The sequence below is a fragment of the Ipomoea triloba genome, chromosome 3 (assembly GCF_003576645.1).
Source record: "Ipomoea triloba cultivar NCNSP0323 chromosome 3, ASM357664v1".
NCBI lineage: Eukaryota > Viridiplantae > Streptophyta > Magnoliopsida > Solanales > Convolvulaceae > Ipomoea > Ipomoea triloba.
Window position 1 is genome coordinate 23,881,638 of NC_044918.1, and position 20,629 is coordinate 23,902,266.

Sequence of the window (20,629 nt, forward strand, 5' to 3'; positions counted from 1 at the left end):
ACTAGAAAAAAATATATTTTATTAGAAATTGTATTAATATATATCTGTTTTTCCATTAAGCTTTTTTTGTACATTATGCTATAGAAATTGTACTTTACAATATATTAGACAAACATACTCCTACCGTTATAAATATCTAAAATCTAAATAAATTTAAAATTTTAATATAAAATATTATTAGTGGGCACTTATTTTTTCTGCCGCGCGCATCTGAAAAACTAGTTCTAAATATAAGTTGCAATATTTGAGGCATTCGCTCGTCGCCGTCTTCCCACCATCGTCACCAAAAAACTAACACCGCAGCAACGACGAATTAGAAGTGAAAAACACCTAAAATTGTCTCTAACTTAGCAGCCCTTCTCCTCTCACCATGGCGACAACTTCCGATGCTATGGCCGTTAAGTCTCTCAACAAGTGCTCCGGCCGCCGCCGCTTTGTTGTAAGGATTTTAGTGTGTATTCTGTGTGTTTAATTGTTTAAGTTGGGACTGAAGCTAATTGGCTTCAATCGTTTTACATTGCAGTTCAAGAATTTTTCGCAGCGAATTCAGGACATTGACATTGATGTATATCGGAGTCTTGATCCTCTGAAAACTGAGCCTTCAGAAGGGTCCTCATTTTTTCGTGACTGTCTTATGCAATACAGAGTATGTGAGCTTTTATATGTACTAAGTATTGCAACTCTATATTTAAAATTTAAAATTCTAGGGCATCCTTTGACGCTTAGGTCTTCTTGTTAGAGTTTCTGATTAATAATTTCATAAAATTTGATGAGGAAATTGGCCAGTGCATTGAGTTCTATATTGCTGTCATTCAAGTATATTATGCTGCTCTTTTTGTGAAACTTTCACCATTCTCTCTTGAAAAATTAACAGGAATTAAATACAGCTGAGGATTTTATCTCGTTTTATGAAGAAATGTTGCCCTTGGTACAAACTCTACCTCAAATTGTTCTTCAGAAGGAATTGATACTCTTAGAACTTCTATCTAGATTGAACATGAAGGGAAGACTATCTCTTGAGCCCATTTTAAGGTATCTTTGCATTGTGGAAAATTTGTTGGGAGCTTTATAGTTCTTTTTGGGTGTAATAGCAAGTTTGAAATTTCATCTTACCATTTATTAATTATATTATATATTTCCTGTAGGTTGATTGCAGCATTATCTAGAGATCTGGTGGATGACTTTGTACCGTAAGTTTAAAATCTTACTCGAATTTTATATGTTGGTCATTTTTATTTGTTGCTAAAGGAACATTCTGTCAATTATGAAAGAAATAAATCATGAATAATAAATTGCTGAAGACTTAATCAGAAACTAAATGCGAAGAAAATAACTTATTAACTTTATAACTCTATTAAATCCACAAATTATTTTGAACTTGAGAAATGAGAATTGTATGATGAGCTGCTTGGCCAAATAAGTAAATAACTACTCTATCACAAGGAATATGCATCAGCTCCTTCCTTTAAATATCCAAGCATCACAGCTAAAAAATAGACAATGATAGCATAGACTGCATTTCACAAAACACCTCTACACGGTTATTAATGACCTTTAAGAGGATTTGAGAATTGGGTATGCCTTTAATTTTGCCTTTCAGTTGCTTATGCACTTTTAGGAATTAGGAGATTCTTATCTTGTGGCATTCCTTTAAGGTTGACTCGTTATTTTTTCTACCATCTTATTTTTATTGGTTATTGTACTTCATAGTAATGGATACCACTGCTATCAGTCAACTTTTTGCTTTCTTTGGCTCCTTGATTTCTCTTGTTCTCCTTTCTTTTTTGTTTTGGATTATATCTGTTGGTAATATGAACTTCCAGGCAGCTATTAACCAGATGGCTTTAGCTATAAATCCTTATTTCTAGCATTTAAGTTTATAATATTCTTTTGTTTGAACAAATATTGCCACATTAGACACCTAATAGTATCCTTGTTTTTTTATTTAACATTTTCTCATTTACTGTTATTGCCAGCTTTCTTCAGAGAGTTGCTGATTCTTTGGTGGTTCTTCTAAAAAATGGTGCTGATAGAGAACCAGAAATAATTGAGCAGGTCATGGGATCCTTTTGTTGAGAAATTCCAATTCGTTCTGAAGTTTCTCACTCAAACTGACATTATCCACCTTGATCTAAATTTTGCAGATTTTTACATCATGGTCATACATTATGATGTACCTACAGAAATACCTTACCAAAGACGTAGTTTATGTTCTAAAGTAAGCTATAGTTTGCTGTTTCCTCTTTAAATGCATAATGCTTCTTCTGGCTTTCTTGAGATTTCTGTTCATCTTTTCAAAAAAATTTGTACTATCAAGAATTCAAAGAGTCTTCCCTTTAAAGTTTATAATACTTATTTTTTTACTCCCTTTTGCAATATGTATCTGTGAAGTTATAGGGACAATTATATGTCCTGGGGTCTTTGAAACTGATAGTTAAAGCATCAGAAAGAAATTTGTTCTAGACTTCTAGATCATCATTCTGCTTTCTAGAAGTTCTCAACTAACAATGTAAAATTTTGTTGTTTCCGTTGCCATCTGCTGAGCTATAAATAGTACTTTTATTGTCTCCCCTGAGACTGAATCCCTTAAATTTGGTAAAAATGATGCGTCAAGGGTATTGCTTCTTGGTACATGGTAGTGTGCACATGTTTGCATAACTTCCTAGTAGCTGAGGTTGTTCTCCATGCTAATGGCTATGTGAAGTTTAGTTTCATGTATTTTACTTTGCTTTACTTGCATAATGTGCAAATGTGCAATTGTTGATTTCTCTTGAATCTCTTCTAGGGTTACTGTAAAATTGAGGTACTTCCCCAAAGACTATGTGCAAGAATTCATGGCGGAGTCAGTATCATTCTTATTGAGGAACGCATCTGTCAAGCAACTTAAAAAAGGTAAGGACTGTAATTTTGTGTTTCAGTTTTGCACTTAGGTCAATATAGTTTTTCTGGAATAGATGTATATAGCAGACTGCTCTTGCTGTAATAGTTCTTTCTGATGACACATGTAGAAAGTGGTGTATGATTCCATAGAATGTTGTGTTCTAAACTCAACATGCATCTAATGGCTCGGTTTTGCATGAATCTAAATGTTTCAGTTTTGCACCTTGGTGAATATACTCTTTTTTTTTTTTTTTTTTCCTGTAATAGATGTTGCATTGTAGCAAATTGCTCTTGCTGTACTATTACTTTTTTTTTTTGGCTGGCTTTCCTTGCTATGCTTTTGATCTCTAATGGTATTATTGTCTTATTCTGGGGAGACAACTTTCTTTCAAAATATGCTACTTTATATGAGAACAAGAATGCTTATAAAACTACATTAGACTTTCAAGAGGAAACAACCATGGCAACATTTTGATGTGAAAATTTTCAAATTGTTTGAACTGAAGCCTTGATGTTGTGGGAAGAAAAATCTGGTGAATACAACAATGTTTAAATGTTGTACTGAGATAATGTTGAAGAAGATGAAGTGGGAACTTGCACAACTCTTTAGCCCTATGTGTTGATGTATGAATTGCTTTGGCTGTTTAGAGTCTTGAACATAACCTTGCTGTATTCTATATTCTTAGAGTCTATTTTTGTTCAGACTATAAACTGCGAAATTTATGTGCCTCAGACTTGAGAAGTGATGTTCTCACAAATTTTGTGTGTGTCAATGTAGAACTGACTTGAGAAATGCTTAATTGATTAATTCAATGTCAAAAAAGAAAAAAAGGATGGGTACTCCTGTAGGAAGTACTTTTATGTATGCAACAATGTTTTGATCTTTCTCCTGTGTAGATTATTGCAACACTGCAGCCTTAGAGGTTATGAGAGTAAGAATTTCTAAAAATATGATAACTGTGGTATTAGGCCTTTTAATGTTGCACTCTTCCTGGTAAAATTTGCACCTCAATTTGTTATGATAACTGTGCTAGGTTGTCTGGATGTAAGTGACACAGGTTTTGTGGCTTTGGTTTGTTGAAGATTGATTTAAAAAAAAAAATCTTATTGGGCTTTTGTTTGACTCTGGATTCTATTCCGTTTTAAATAATTTTTTTGATCAAGAGCCATTGTGGTAACAGGGCAGAGTAAGATGTCTCGTCTCTGTTAGAGATGGTAATGTTTTATTCCCTGACAATGCTGTGGATTGCATTCCCTACTCAGATGTGTTTTCAATGTTTTGAGGTCTCTTGACCTACTGTTTGTTTATGTTCCTCTTCTATGCTTATGTCCACTAATATGATGATGGCATATGCTTCCATTTTTAAGCCTGTTTATATCTTCCTCCACCCTCTCTTATTTCTCAACACACATTGCACTATTCTTTGTATATAATGGAATTTGTTACTGCAAATTACCGGGAATTCAAAACTTAATGATTGAAGTTGTGAAGAAACCATCATTGACAAGAAAGTCTGGAATCAGTTCCTTACTGTGGTATGCCATGAGGGGAACATCATCAAGGTTTCATTCAAGGGCAGATCAAGTATTGCGCCTTCTGCTTGATAACTCCCTATATAGCATCGGCGATCATTTTAATGGAGGTGAGTTCTTCTATACCTTGTATTTAACTAACATTGTTTCTCAGCATACACTGCATTCTCTGTTGTCTGCTTTAGGAGTGTGTTTCAGAGAAAATGTAACATAAAACAGCTGTGTATATACTGGTTAGGTATTAATCTTATTACCTTTTTGTAATTAGTACCATTGTTGCATATTTGCATCCTCCAAACTTTGTTCTTGAAATGAAATGAGCTGCAAAGGACTCTTTCACTTTGTTTAAGCTGTAGAATCAGTTCTGCATATTCATCCATATGGGTTGAGTTGATGATCTGTATGACCCATACTAAATTAACCCCGTGATTGTTTATTAGATTTTGGGGTCATGGTGCTTTATAACATGATATATATGGTTACGGAAGGGTTCTAGATATGGTTTGTTGGGGAACAACAATGTATAGAACTGAATTGCCTCTGATGGGTCAAGGTACAAAAAGCCTCTCATCCTTTTACTTGGGGTAAACTTAGCTTGAAAACCAACTAAAGATAGCTGTTTAGGGGCTGTGTGGTTGGTATGGTGACTTCTATAAAACTGTTACCATAACTCACAAACAGTAGCTAGGATCAGTGGAGCAGCTTAGTATAGTAGCAACCTAAGGGAAGTGGAAGGAAGAAATCAAACACCCTTAATCACAGCTGGAGAAAAAACTCTAAGCGGAAATGTAATTATCATAATCTTCAAGTCTGGAAAAGAGAAACCTCTATTATTATTTTTATAGTATTATTGTGTCAATTTGATACTGATTGTGTATTTGACTCAGCTTAGGAAACTACTTAATAAATGGCTTGCAAGAGGCTCAAAGAAACTATTGGGACTAATAACCTTACTAAAAACATTTCAACTAGTGCTCTGCATGCTTCTTATGAATACATAGACCAATACATCCTCAATAATAAAAGATCTGGCCTACAACAATGAACTTTTAATAAAAATTATTAAGGCTCTCCTAATTACAATGGACATATCCCTGTTAACAAAAAAGGTTTCTTGCACAAATAGATATTAATAGACTTTTATTTTGGTTTGAGTAAATTTTATGTCTGAAAATTTTAACTAAGTTTTGAATTGGTCCAAGATATTTAATTGTTTCACACTTTCACTTGTTCTAAAACTGTCAATTATTTGTATGGTAGATTATTTAATCTTGAATTAACAAGTATTACATATTCTAAAACTGTTGGAATTAAGTATGATGACAATGGCTTGTTCTAGTGTTTGGTTGATTAGTTGATGAGGACTTGACTCTAAGAGAAAAGGTTGAAGGATTTTATTATCTTGGAATTATAGTTGCCCTTAAAAACTGGGATCAGGGCTTTATATATACTGAACCTTAGAGACAATCATATGAATATTCTTGACTTGATTGAATGATGATCACTAGCCTTGGTTGGGTTGTTCTCATTGGTTATGAGGGGTGGCAATGTCTTGCGGCAGTGGTAGTGTGAAACCAGTTCTCTTGTTGCAATTTCTACCTGTTCTTCATGCATGGCTTGGACTTTTGGATTGGGCTGACCTGGCCAATATTGCCTCATAAACTTTGGGCCTATCTTGGGTGACCTATGAGTATTAATACCCCACTGAAACTATATTAGAAGTTCTATTGAATACAAAATGCCAATTTTAAAATTTTATATATATATATATATATATATATAAAGATTAAGAAACTAAGCAAACAATGAAGAATTTGAATATATAATAAACATGATAGGTTCACTGTCAGCAAGTAATTCTATGATTTCTCTCAGCTATTTTTATTTCTGGTTCTGACTTTTCTTTAGTGCATTACCTACTCTACTTCATTTTTGCAGGTCCAGAAACCGTTCTTGAAGTTATCATTGGTGCTTTCCCCCAAACATGTTTGTGTATGTAATGCACGCATACAGGTAACCATGATATAACACTGACAGGATATATCAATTTGGTATACCCTTTTTATTATAAAAATTTGAATTTTCCTCATCCCATTCTTGGAAAAGGAGGAAAACGAACAGTAGAATCATGATTACCTAGAGGATGCAAGTACCTTGATGTGTTCCATTTGTTTAAACTTTGTTTAACTAACTCCTTACTGTACCAGGAAACTCGCCAAATATCCTGGAGAGAATGAGCTGAATGTTTTTAAGCTGTTATCCGTTTATGTAGAGGAACCTTTAGCAGCAAGGAGATTTGTTGATGTTTTGCTTCCACTTTTATCAAAGAAATCTCATGCTTGTGGTGAGAGTCTCACTGAGTTCAAGTATTTCAGTTTTGATGTTATTTTTTTTGTATTTGCTCTTATTATTTGCATATTTCTGTTGCAGATATTTGTGTGGACACACTGCAGATCATCAAGAATATAGCAAGACCTTTAGGGGATGAAAGCATTAAAAAGATTTTCAAATCGATTTCTCCACTTCTCATTTCTGGTGATCTTGATGTCCGGGGTTCTGTTTGTGATGTTCTTGATGCTCTTGCCAGAAATGATTCATCATTACTTAATTTGGTACATTTCCGCCTTGGAATTTCCTATTGGTGTTATTTTGAGTACTTGTTCTTTGACCCACCTGAGGATGTTAATTCTTTGGTGTACCTAACCCCCTTTAATCACCTCATGCAGGCAAAACGTCTTCGTGAACTGAATGCAACCTCTGCTTCAGAGATGGGTGATCTTGATTATGATACTATTATTTCTGCTTATGGAAAGTTGAATGTAGTTTTCTTCCACAATGCTGAAGAAGAACATGCATTAATTATTTTGTCAAATTCTATACGTGACATGTCATCTGAAGATTTGATTCTCAGGCAGAGTGCATTTAGATTGTTGTCATCATTTGTTGAATATTCTGGTCAAATTCTTGAACAAGAAATGAAACCTGAACAAGGGTGTTCTGGATCCTGGGTTATGTACATAATAAACAACTTTCTCTTAAAGCACATGGGAAATGCAATGAACAAAGAAGGCGCAGCTCAAAAGGTATTTGTTTTATAGTTTTAGCTATAACTTTAAGTCTTTCATTTCTTTTTGTTGTTTTTTTTTTCTCCCCATTGTGCATCTTATTTCTTATTCATGAGTACTTGCAGTGGTTAGAACTTGATGCTTACTTTTAAGGGAGTAATATTTAATACCTGCTAGTTAAGTGGGTGTCCCTATTATCAGGAGTAATGGTTGTTTCTAATATTTTTGTGCTGGTTGTCAGCTATGGATTGGTCTACTGCGTGAAATGGTTTTGAAGCTTCACAAGATGGTGGAATTCAAAACATATACTGTTCTCTGCAGTGAAGATCCAGAACAGGATTTTTTTAACAACATTGTTCACTTACAGGTAGGACCTATATGTTTGTGATTGGATTTTGCATGTAATGTGTAACAAGTGCTCTCTCTCTCTCTGGTATAAGTATCTTTCTTATTATTTAAAAAAAATTGGAAAACAATTATTGTTTAATCTTTTAAATGTCAGTATGAATATTGATGTTTTCCCCTGTTTTTCATAATCAGAAATGAAATCATTGTTTTTGTTCTGGTTTTTTATTTTTTGGTTGGAAGAACATATCATATGATTTGTTTAAGCTCCATCTCTTGTTGTCATTTTTTTTTTCTGCAGAGGCACAGAAGGGCAAGGGCTCTATCTCGATTTGGCAATGTTGTTGGTTCTGGGAGTTTCTCTGAGGTACTGCACCCCCATTTTATTCAATTAAATGCTTTCAGTTTGCTTAAACATTTAATTTTCTCTCCTTGATTCTAATATTACACAATAAAACACTATTGCAGGGTGTTATGAATAGAGTTTTTGTGCCACTCCTTTTCAATATGCTATTAGATGTACAAAATGGGAAGGGAGAAAATATTAGAAATGCATGTATAGAAGCTCTTGCATCAATATCTAAATGGATGGACTGGAATGCATACTATGGATTACTTGTCAGATGTTTCCGTGAGATGACTCTGAAACAAGACAAACAAAAAGTGTTAATGCGGCTTATCTGCACCATTCTAGACCAATTCCATTTTTCAGAAGCCAATTTTGTTCATGAAATTGAAGGTTCTATGGAGCATATGTCAGATCCAGACATTAGTAAAAAAATATCTGCAGTGTCAAGCACCTTTATTAGCAATGGTGACCTGTCTAAGATTCAGATTTGTCTCAAGAAAGACGTGCTTCCTAAGGTACAGAAATTTTTGATGTCTGATTCTGAAAATGTCAATGTAACTATCAGTTTAGTTGCCCTCAAGGTGCTGAAGTTACTTCCTGGTGACATCATGGAATTGCAACTTCCAAGCATTATACATCGTATTTCTAACTTCCTTAAGAATCGTTTAGAAAGTGTCCGAGATGAAGCTAGATCTGCCTTGGCAGCTTGCTTAAAAGAGCTTGGATTGGAATACTTGCAATTTATCATCAAAGTCTTGCGAGGCACTTTGAAAAGAGGTTTTGAATTGCATGTTCTGGGATACACATTGAATTTTATATTGACAAAATTTCTTCAAAATCCCACTAGTCTAAATTTGGATTATTGTCTAGAAGATCTTCTTTTTGTTGCTGAAAGTGATATACTTGGCGATGTGTCAGAAGAGAAAGAGGTAGAGAAGATTGCTTCAAAAATGAAGGAGACTAAAAAGCAGAAGTCCTATGAGACCCTCAAGTTGATTGCCCAAAACATCACATTCAAAACCCATGCCTTAAAGCTTCTTTTGCCTGTTACTGTGCATCTACAGAAGCAGCTGACTCCAAAAGTGAAAACAAAATTGGAGAACATGTTGAATCATATATCTTCTGGTATACAATGCAATCCATCTGTGAATCAGAAAGAGCTCTTTGTGTTTGCATATGGTCTCATCAAGGATGGCTTAAAGGATGAACATTTTGGCCATGAAGACACACTCATCTCAGATGAAGGCAAACAAAATAAAGATGAAGTGAGGGCTGAAAACACTAATTCAAATAGATTGATCAGTGTTGATCGGCGATATTCTTATCTGATTACAGAATTTGCTGTTCGGATACTGCAGAACTACCTAAGGAACATGGAGCTAGACAAAGAGGATGAGAAGTTGTTATCAATGTTAGACCCTTTTGTCAGGCTATTGGGTGATTGTTTGAGTTCAAAATATGAAAATATCATATTTGCAGCGCTAAAATCCCTATATTCAATAGTCAGGCTGCCTTTGCCAACCCTTGAAAATGAAGCTAACCGGATAAAGAATTCACTGTTGGATATTGCCCAAGGTTCAGTAAATGCCAGTACTCCGTTGATGGAATCATGTATTAAATTGTTAACAGTGCTTCTGCAAAATACCAAAATGACACTTTCTGAAGCACAGCTTCAATCACTTATCCAATTCCCATTTTTTGTTGATCTTGAAAGAAATCCCTCATTTGTGGCTCTCTCTCTTCTGAAAGCTATAATAAAGAAAAAGTTGGTAGCTCCTGAAATCTATGATGTCGTCAAGGGTGTTGCGGAATTGATGGTGACCAGTCAAGTTGAATCAATTCGCAGGAAGTGCAGTAAGATTTTTCTACAGTTCTTAGATTGCTATCCAATTTCGGTGAAACGCTTTCAGCAACATCTTGATTCCTTACTTGCAAACCTGAGGCAAGAATCATGACTTACACTTACTACTTTCAAGTTTTGCATGTTTCTCTCTACCTATTGGTTGTTTAATGTGAGCTTAATTCTTAACAGATATGAACATTCAACTGGTAGAGAAGCTGTTCTTGAAATGCTTCGTGCTATCATAGTGAAAATTCCAGACAGAATACAAGAGCAGTCTCAGACTATTTTTATGCATTTGGTAATATGCTTGGCTAATGACCAAGATAACAAAGTCAGGTCTATGGCTGGTGTTTCCATAAAGCTACTTGCAGAGAACATGAAGAAATTTGGGTCACTTACGTCTATTATTGAATATAGTTTTTCTTGGTATAGAGGTGAGAAACAGCATTTATGGAGTTCTGCAGCACAGGTAAAGACATGTAGCCCTGCCCTTTCTGTTACTTTGTTGTGGCATTTTGTGCATAAGTGTTCTATAGATATTGCATATTTTTGTTGTGTTTGTATTCTGATCAAAGTTCCCATTATTGTTTACACCATGTCCTTGCTGTGTTGTCTTTATATTATAACTTATTAACAATAAAGCTCTCAATGTTGTATCTGAGGAGTTCAACACGTGTTTCATCTATATATGAAAATCAGATTCATTTTCACTGCTGTCGCGCAATATTCTCATCTTTTTTTTTCCCTCTATCAGAGCATCAATGACAAATTTAATGTATGGGAAACATGTGCTGTTTAATATGGAACTTGGCCTGGTTTCGTGGCACCTTATTGTCTTGTGATAACTGACAATTGGTAGTTTAGTATTATGTATTGTCGAACTAAGTTCTTTGAATCTCACATTAGTGTGCTGTTTCTCCTGGTTCTGTTCTGTAATATGCTTTGCATTTCAATTGATGGTGCATATTGCTATTTCCTGTGATTGAGAGATTTCAGTTGAGTTGTTTTAATTTTATCACAATTAAAAAAGACCCAAAAGAAAAAGGAAACCCTCTCGGATTTGTGATAGAGGTGTCTCCACCTTTTGGTTCCTTTTATGGCTTTATGCCATAGGTATGTACTTATTGCAAGCCTTCATTATTTTGCTTTTCAGGTTTTGGGATTATTGGTGGAAGTGATGGGTAACAGTTTTCAGGAGTATGTTTCTGATGTTTTATCTGTTACGAAAAACATCTTGCAATCTGCTTGCGCTGCTCTTGCGAATAGACAACTGGGCTTATCTGATGAAGTAGTTCCCCTCTGGAAGGAAGTATACTATTCATTGGTTTTATTAGAGAAGATTCATCATCAATTTACTGCATTGTGCTTCACAGAGGAGCTTCAGGTATCAAATTGCTCTTTCCTTTTACCTGTTGGACATGCTGGTGTGAACTTAACTTTTGACTGGTTTATCATGAGTTACTTATTTGTTTCAAATTGAATGACTGCCTTAGATAGTACTTATTCACAAACATGAAAAGGTCTAATAAAGTTTATTACTCCAAATTTTCTGTTGTATGTTTTTAAGCCACACGATTGTGTACAACTTTGTTTGTATGCATGTTTACACATATGTATTGAGTGGAATGCCATTTGTTCTTCGATATATATACTTGTCAATCAACACCTGAAATAACTAATAACTTAGCTGCCAGCATTCGGTTTTATTTTAGGTTTTATTAGAGGGTGTTAGCAAATTTATTCTAATGTTTTTTAAAGGCTTCATTAGGCTCCTCTCAGCTGTCAACCCACTCAATCTCTATATGAATCATGCTTGTCTTTTTTAACTGTTTAATCTCCTGGTGCATTTTCCTCTTTTGAATTTAATACTTTGTTTTTTTTTCCTGAACTATCATAGGATTTGTGGGAAACAATCTGTGATTTCCTCTTATATCCACACATGTGGGTGCGCAGCATATCGGTCCGCCTTATAGATTTGTACTTTGCCAGAGTGACCAAGGCTTGCAATGAAAACCAGGCACTGTTGTGGTCATTCTTCTTAATGGAGCCAAGTAGACTGTTCCAAATTGCTGTTTCCCTCATTTGCCAACTGAACATACAGCTGGTCAAAGATGCTGACGAGGCCCTAATCACACAAAACCTTGTGTTTGCAATTTGTGGTATACAGGCATTACTAGTACATGGTAGTGGTCATTCTGCCTTTGGCCCTGAGGAGCAAAGCCGCTTCCTGAAAGCTTTTAATTTGCTTGATCCAAAGAAGGGAAGAAGCATCTTTACGGCTTTCAGCTCTTATTACAGTGCTCAGGGCAATGAACAGCAAACCAAGCACCAGGGCTCTATGATTGTCTCCTGTCTGCTTAAGAGAATGGGGAAGATTCCTATTCAGATGGAGGCACTGCAGGTTGGTAAAATATGTAACATTAAGAATTACGCAACTCTGCTACTGAAAATGCCTGCCTTTTAAGGCAGCAATAGACTTTTCTCTTTATTTGTCCAGGAAAATAACTTTCATTACTTTTCGTGGTTTTATTAGTGTCTAAAAATGATTTATTACTATTCTTTTCTTTATCCCCATCCAATTATTTTTCATTTACCATCTTTTGCTATCTTAGTGATCAAATTAATCTGTTTTTTTTTTTTTTTTTTTTAATTAGTTTCTCATCGATCAATGATCATACACTTATCTTAATATGTGCAGACAAGAATCGTCTTCAACTGTTTCAAATCAATGTCTATCAAACTTCTTGACCAATCGAGTGCATTATCATCTGAAGATGAGGTTGACTGCCAGAGCTATGCTTATCAAATCCTGCTGCCTCTATACAAAGTTTGTGAAGGACAAGCTGGGAAAGTAATTTCAGGTGAATCTTCTATACTTGACTCTCTGTGGGGGTGGTTGGATACTTGTTCAAGTTTTGGTTTCTAGCAAAATTGGGTTCGGGATGTTTTTCCTCTGGAGAAGGCTGAAAACCCCCTTCAAAACTATGATAAATAACCTTTTGACTGTTGAATGGTCCATTCTCGGAGGAGTTTTGATTCCGCTGAATAAATGAACCAGGCCTTATTTTTAGTGACAAAAATACCCCCATCAAAACTATGATAAACAAATTTTTGACGCATCTCATTCTTACTATTATAATTTATAAAGCCCCTAGGTGGTTCAAATCAATTGACACTTGTACCTTCCTCTACTCCACTTCTGTCTTCAGTTAATACTTAATACTATGCTCTCACCCATCAAAGATCCTCCATCCCCTCCGTCACATACGTCATTGTTGAATGGATCACATTGTGTATGTGCCCCAACAAACCCCCTCCCCAAACATAGCCCCACTGCTTCTTGAATCATTATTCTATAGACCTTGGTCCACACAGTTGTGTGAACCATAAATAAACAGTACAAAGTACATTATTTGAAAATACATTATTTTAATACTGAAAGTACATTATTTTGTATACTGTCAAATAATTTACATTCAATACACAAATAATGTACTTTAAACATATTAAAAATGTACCTTCGATTCATGGTGCACACAGCTGCTGTATGGACCATGGTCCACAGAAAGATTTGCCCCAATTTTCTTACCCTAGACTAGACTCTCCTCTAATCTCTCCCACCAGTTGCTAATTAATTTGCTATGCCAGGCCTCCAGCTCATGTTCTGAAGATTCAGAATTCCAGAACTGAACTACATGTAAAACTAACTTTCATTTGCATTCTTGATTCTTGAATGATTATAATTTTATTAGAGCAGAACATAAAACTAACTTTCATTTGCTGGCTTGGCCTGGCCTGCCTTTCAGTGGTTGATGAATATCATATATATTTCTAATATTGTTTTGAGTTTCTCCCCTTGAATATATTATACATAGTGATAGTGATACTGATGCAATTCCCCTTGAATATATTATACATAGTGATAGTGAAACTAACTTTCATTTGCTGGCTTGGCCTGGCCTGCCTTTCAAAACTAACTTTCATTTGCTGGCTTGGCCTGGCCTGCCTTTCAGTGGTTGATGAATATCATATATATTTCTAATATTGTTTTTCAGTGGTTGATGAATATCATATATATTTCTAATATTGTTTTGAGTTTCTCCCCTTGAATATATTATACATAGTGATAGTGATACTGATGCAATTCCACTTGATTATACTCTTGTTCAGATGATGTGAAGCAATTAGCACAGGAAGTTTGTGAAAGCATAAGAGATGTGTTGGGAATGCAGAGTTTTGTTCAAGTTTACAGCCAAATAAGGAAAAAGCTGAAAGCAAAGAGAGATAGAAGGAAACAGGAAGAAAAACTGATGGCTGTTATAAATCCAATGCGAAATGCCAAGAGGAAGTTAAGAATTGCAGNACTCTTGTTCAGATGATGTGAAGCAATTAGCACAGGAAGTTTGTGAAAGCATAAGAGATGTGTTGGGAATGCAGAGTTTTGTTCAAGTTTACAGCCAAATAAGGAAAAAGCTGAAAGCAAAGAGAGATAGAAGGAAACAGGAAGAAAAACTGATGGCTGTTATAAATCCAATGCGAAATGCCAAGAGGAAGTTAAGAATTGCAGCTAAGCATAAAGCTAATAAGAAGAGGAAAATAATGTCAATGAAGATGACGAGATGATGCAATAGACTATACCAGACTAGACTAGAGTCTAGCCGCCATTTTTGTTGTATATATTTACGGCGGTGTTTGCTAGCTACAAATTGGAGCACACCATATCAACTCCAATACGTACTAATGCTTTTATATAAATCTCACCATCAAATTTTATTTTTATTTCTATCCATATATCCTCAGTATCCTATCCATCAATCTAAGTGGGCGGGCATACATTACATTATGTTTCTGCCCTAATCTTCTTGAATGAATATGAATTGTGATATGCATGTGTTAACCATTATATTGATTTCCAGTATTTAGGTATATAAATGGTTTATTTACTTAGTTTTTGTCCGGCTGTTCCTTTGTTCTCTTCGTGCTTCATTGAATCTTCAAATATTGAACGAAAACTCGTAAGGCTCCCAAGAAGACTGATGACACTCAAAACAAGTTCATAGAAGAGCTCAACTTTAATTGCCAGCTAACAGATACGGTAATAGTTAAGAACTATATAAATGTTAGTTAAGAACTAATATAAATGTGGTTGATTTTGAAGTGAAAATTGTCAATTTAATTTGGAAGTAGTTAAGAACTATATAAATGTTAGTTTTTTTTTTTGAATACTGCTGACTCTATTACAATAGAGTACTGTTTGTAACTACTTTCTCAACCTATTAAAGCATAAGAGTCAATATTGACTCCACTGAGGCTCAAACCCACCACCTCCTGTATAAAGGGAAGGGTTAGATGCCACTGGACCACAAGGTCTTTGGCATAAATGTTAGTTAAGAACTAATATAAATGTGGTTGATTTTGAAGTGAAAATTCTCAATTTAATTTGGAAGTAAAATTGTCCGCTAACAGATACATAGGTAATAGTTAAGAACTAAATGTAATTGATTTTGAAGTGCAAAATTGCTTGCTAGCATATATGGTAATAGTTAAGAACTAAATGTGATTGATTTTGAAGTGAAAATTTTCAATTGAACTTGGATGCAAAATTGCCCGCTAACAGATACGGTAATAGTTAAGAACTAAATGTGATTGATTTTGAAGTGAAAATTCTCAATTTAACTTGGATGCAAAATTGCATGCTAACTAATAGTTAAGAACTAAATATGATTGATTTTGAAGTGAAAATTTTCAATTTAACTTGGATGCAAAGTGTTTGCGTTGGCTTCCACATTATTTTTTGTGAGTGACGTGAGAAACTCGTAACCACTACCCGAAGGTGTGCATTGGATAAATCTCACATTGTGATTTTAGCAGGTAAATGATTACGGGGTAAACCTCTTTAGGTTATCCATAGTTGACTGACTCAAATCAAGAATGTTAATAGTCTTTCTTGTTAATCGACTCAAACTAAGAAGGCTAATAGACTTTCTTTATTATCATTTTTTTTTTAAAACATAGGCTTTCTTTATGATTACATAGTTAACAATTTAACTAACTTGGCTGGGGTTGCCTTGCCTTTCCACTATTGCTACAACTAAAATTGGTTTGGTGAAGTTAGCAAAGTTTGCACAAAACCATCCAATCCAAGCATGCCACTTACATGTCCAATGCCAACTAATTATCTACATGTTTTGCACATGCTAAATTAAAGCAGCTTAACTACACTCAACATGCTTTGAAATATCATGTTACGTGCCTTAGCTTGCATGCTTAGTAATATCATTGTACTATACTAAGAACCATGCCCGCAACTTGATACATGGAATATGCTATCTTTTGTATTAGGTACATTGCCATAGCCCAAACCAAAGCCTTGTGCACCACATGCACATCAAACTTCAACAACTCATTCTTTCCCCAACTCTTATAATGCTTCACAACCTCCCATGGTATTCAAATCAACTTCTCTTCTATGTAAAAAAAAAAAAAAAATTACAATAAAAAAAATAGAAGATGACCTGACACAATTCATAAACTTGACTCTACCATGTTGATTCAAGTATTGTAATATGGAAGTTGGGTCTGGATAGGCCCTGGTAAACCTAACTCTATCAAAATATAGAGTTAGAGGAGACCTAATTTAAGTTGTTATCTTTATTAAAGTATAAAGCTAGATCTTTATTAAAATATAAATTAAACTGAGAAGAGACCTAACACAAGTTGATAAAGTTGGAGGAGAGAGAAAAAGAAACCGCCCATGTGAGCCTCCTATCCTACGTTGACGCCTCTTTCCCAAATGGTAATAGTAAAAGAAACCGCCCATATGAGCCTATCCTAGGTTGACATCTCTTTGCCAGATGGAAATAGTATCTTTATATATATAAAACGTTGTTCTATACCATCTGTTCATTTCGTCTACAAGCAAAACTTCAAACTTTTTTCGTAGAGTTGCTTCTCAAACACTATCTTTATGGTTGCATGTAACTTTCTACTTCTCTTTTTTTTTATATTGACACTTCAACTATCTCTATATAGATATATTACATACCAATTTTCTCCAATTAATTCAAACAAAACTTGTTATTTGATTTGAATAGAATGCTGAATTGCATTTGAATTACTCTCTTTCCCCATCACTTTAATCGAAACTCCGGACGTACCTATATTTTCTTGGTTTCAGTTTTTCTTTTCGAATTTTCTTGGTTTCAGTTTTTCTTTTCGAATTTGTTTTATAATCTCGATAATTTGCTGATCGGTTGGTTCTGAATTTTTTTTTTTTTTTTTTTTTTTTTTGGGTTCTAACAGTCAAGCTAGAGGCTTCTACTCTGACGATAACAAGCCTGAATTTGGGTTCCGTGAGACCCAAATTGACTACATTTGGTGCTGTCAAAATTGAGTCTTTGGTTCAGTATAATGGTCTGCTAATATCCTCCGAGCCAAAGAAACCATTGGTGGGGTGTCGAGCTTCCACTTCTGAAACTCAATGTGGGTTTGGTTCATTCACTTGCATGTAGTTTTGGTTTTCTTAAGCTAAGGGTCCATATATATCAATCAAACTCTACTCTAAACAAATAAGATTTGTAGTTGTAATAGAAAACAATAAAGAAGAAAAAAACTTAGCAACACCCACCCGGGTTTGATTATTGTTCTTGTTTGTAATTAATGCTTTGAATGGCAACGGGCGGGGCGGGGGCGGGGAGTATACTCCCCGTCCCCGCTCCCCGTACCCCAGACCCCGTCCCCGTCCCCGTCCCCGCGGGAAATTTGGCGGGGACGGGGAATCCCCATCCCCGGTCAATCCTATAGTCAAATTGTCAAATTTTAAATTTTCAATCCAAAATATAAAATACAAATAGTCTAAATGTCAGAATGTTTTAAAGTCCGAATCTGAAATCTCCAATCAACATGATTACATAAAAAAATACAGTAAAAACTAAAAATACAATTAAAACAATTCCTTTAAAACAATACAATTACATTTAGTTCATTAATTAACATTTCATATAAACAAACAATATAATTTCTTATATATAAAAAAAAACAGTATATAACTAATGAACTTAATTAATTAATTAATATATATATATATATATACACACACAGTATACAGTAAAACAAACAATATATACTAATGGACTTAATATATATATATATATTATTTATTTATTTATTTATTTATTTTTTTATATTTTTTTTTATCGGGGGCGGGGCGGGGATCCCCGCCCCCGTCCCCGTCCCCGGCGGGGAATTCTAAAAATTCCCCGTACCCGTCCCCGATCCCCGCAAAACTTCCCCATCCCCATCGGGGACGGGGCACATTGCCATCCCTAATTATGGTGCTAGTGCTTGAACATATATAAATGTGAAACCTTTTCAAATTCTGAGCACTGCATATATGATAATAATTGGTGGGTACGGTTTTGGTATGTAATTCAAACATGTATGTTAAATTAGTGCTTTTTTGGCCTATCTAATTAATTCCCTGGTTGAAACAAACAAGACAAGACACTTGCTAGGTATAGGATGGACTTCTATTATTATATTTGTTCTGCACTGTACTGTTGTTGAAGCAATCATATTCCATTACTTCACTATTAATCTGGCAAGAATGGAATTGGGAGGTGATGAATACTGCCCCTCCCGCCTATTATATTGCATACATCAGAATCCTTTAGAAATTTATACTTTCAATGATTATAACACTTGCCAAGAGTTTTATGCTCTGATCTTGGAAATTATATTATTTGTGTGTGTGTATGAAGTAACACTTTGCTGTTTCTGGAAAACACTTTTTTGCTTCTGCTCATTGTTAACTGCTGCTTTCCATTTAATGAGTTACGCTCCTTCCTATATAATGAACTGTTTTGCTTTAATTTGTAAAAAACGCAGCTAAGAAAAGTTGAGATGGAAATCATAAGGAGGTTTTGTCTTCACCTGCAGTTAGCCAACTCAAGAGAGGTGAGCATCTCTTCTCATCTTTGCATTGTAATTACTTTAAATTAAAAGTGGCATGATCAGGAGGATTAGAGGGGACAAAAAATGAATAGATCAGAACACAAAGGAAAATGTTTGTTTGTCAAATGCTTGAGATGTGTCTTAGCCATACCATCATATACCCAAATCCCTCCCTTTCAATTATTCTTATTTTTGATCCTCAAAGCACAACCTTTATTTTGACAATATAATGCCTGTCCATTATTTTTATAAAGTTGGGGTCGGTCTTTGATAAATTTCACTGATAGATCGAAGAGGCACTAAGCATCAAGGAACTAGAAGGATATAGCTAGCATGACCTTAGTCAACATGCAATGGTAGCTTGCTTCTCAGCTTGTTATGCATGATGGCATTTTGTTTAATTCCTGTCTTGCTTTTATAGATACAGAATCCACTGATTCAGAATCAATTGCAGAGTTTCAGTTAAAAGCTAAGTAAGCCATATTTAATTCTTTTTTATTTCCTTCTTTTCCAAGTATTTCCTATTATGGCATCTTGATGAGTAGTTTTCAGTTTTTCATCATCTACTTTTAATCTTTCTTTTCTTTATCAGTATTCTGGTGTTGTGATTATTGTTGGTGTATGTGTTGGATATGGCGATCCCTATTCTTATTGAATCGTTATAACATTCTTATTGAAGTATAAAGTTGGACAAGAGGGAAAAAGAAATAACTCATATGAGCCTATCTTACATAGCTATCTCGATCTTTTCAAGTGCTACACGACTAGTGGCAATACCATGCATTATACAAAGCGTTGACCACCTTGAATAGTTTGCAAACAAAGCTTCAAATTAAATTTTTGCAGCAAAGTTGCTTTACCTAGGGATTTTTTCATTTTTTGCGCTCTTCATGATTCCATGTAACTTTTCACTTCTCTTTTCTCTATATTGACACTTCAACTATCTTTGTATATATACTTTACATGTCAATTATATAAAGTTTATTTTTTTTTTGTGTCACCTTGTTTACATTATCTGTGAGCAAAGCTTCAGACTTTTGCCGCAAAATTCTTTTCTCATTCATGCTACATATAACTTTAATTTCCATTTTTTTTTTTTTCATATTGACACTTTAACTATCTTTGTATAGAAATATCTTACATATACCAATTCTAATTCATCTTTAGCTTCTTCTCCAATTTAATCAAACAAAACTTTTTTTTATATGATTTCAATATATAGAATGCTATGAATTGCATGTCAATTACTCTCTTTTTGCATTACTTGAAATGATACTCTAAACGTGTCTTTATTTTAATGGTTTGAATTTTTCTTTTTGAATTTGTTTTATAATCTCAATAATTTAATTTGCTGATGTATGTGTTAATTGTTCTGAGTTTTATACTTTTATTTGGCTTCTAACAATCAAGCTGCAGGCTTTTACTTTTGAAGATAACAAACCAGAATTTCAATTTCGCTATGTTAGGAATATAGCAGAATAATGCGGAAGCGAATAATCGAAAATTGAGAATTATAGAAGTTGAATAATAAGGACAATATATAAATAACAGATGAATTTCTAAAGGAGGAAATATTGAATATGTATATATATATATATATAAACTCTCAAAAAAGAATTGGAAATAAATATATATATATAATATACGAACACGTGAGAAGCA

General features: G+C 34.4%; 1 protein-coding gene across 1 annotated transcript; it reads left to right on the top strand.

The window, feature by feature from the left end:
* Positions 1-267: 267 nt before the first annotated feature.
* Positions 268-14,918, top strand: LOC116013100 (small subunit processome component 20 homolog). Its single transcript, XM_031252758.1, has 21 exons — positions 268-439; positions 524-646; positions 875-1,032; positions 1,146-1,190; positions 1,977-2,055; positions 2,145-2,218; positions 2,786-2,892; positions 4,341-4,523; positions 6,352-6,405; positions 6,602-6,757; positions 6,844-7,025; positions 7,140-7,496; positions 7,720-7,845; positions 8,125-8,190; positions 8,292-10,114; positions 10,205-10,484; positions 11,169-11,399; positions 11,913-12,416; positions 12,714-12,876; positions 14,186-14,322; positions 14,528-14,918. The coding sequence occupies exons 1-21, from the start codon at positions 371-373 to the stop codon at positions 14,636-14,638; spliced, it is 5,028 nt and encodes a 1,675-aa protein (XP_031108618.1). The 5' UTR covers positions 268-370; the 3' UTR covers positions 14,639-14,918.
* The last annotated feature ends 5,711 nt before the right edge of the window (positions 14,919-20,629 follow it).

Bases quoted from the DNA above. Each gene is read 5' to 3' on its own strand.
- LOC116013100 (XM_031252758.1), top strand. From the start codon at position 371: ATGGCGACAACTTCCGATGCTATGGCCGTTAAGTCTCTCAACAAGTGC. The intron at 6,758-6,843 runs GTGAGAGTCTCA...TTTCTGTTGCAG, and splicing joins AAAGAAATCTCATGCTTGTG to ATATTTGTGTGGACACACTG. The intron at 12,877-14,185 runs GTGAATCTTCTA...ACTCTTGTTCAG, and splicing joins AGCTGGGAAAGTAATTTCAG to ATGATGTGAAGCAATTAGCA.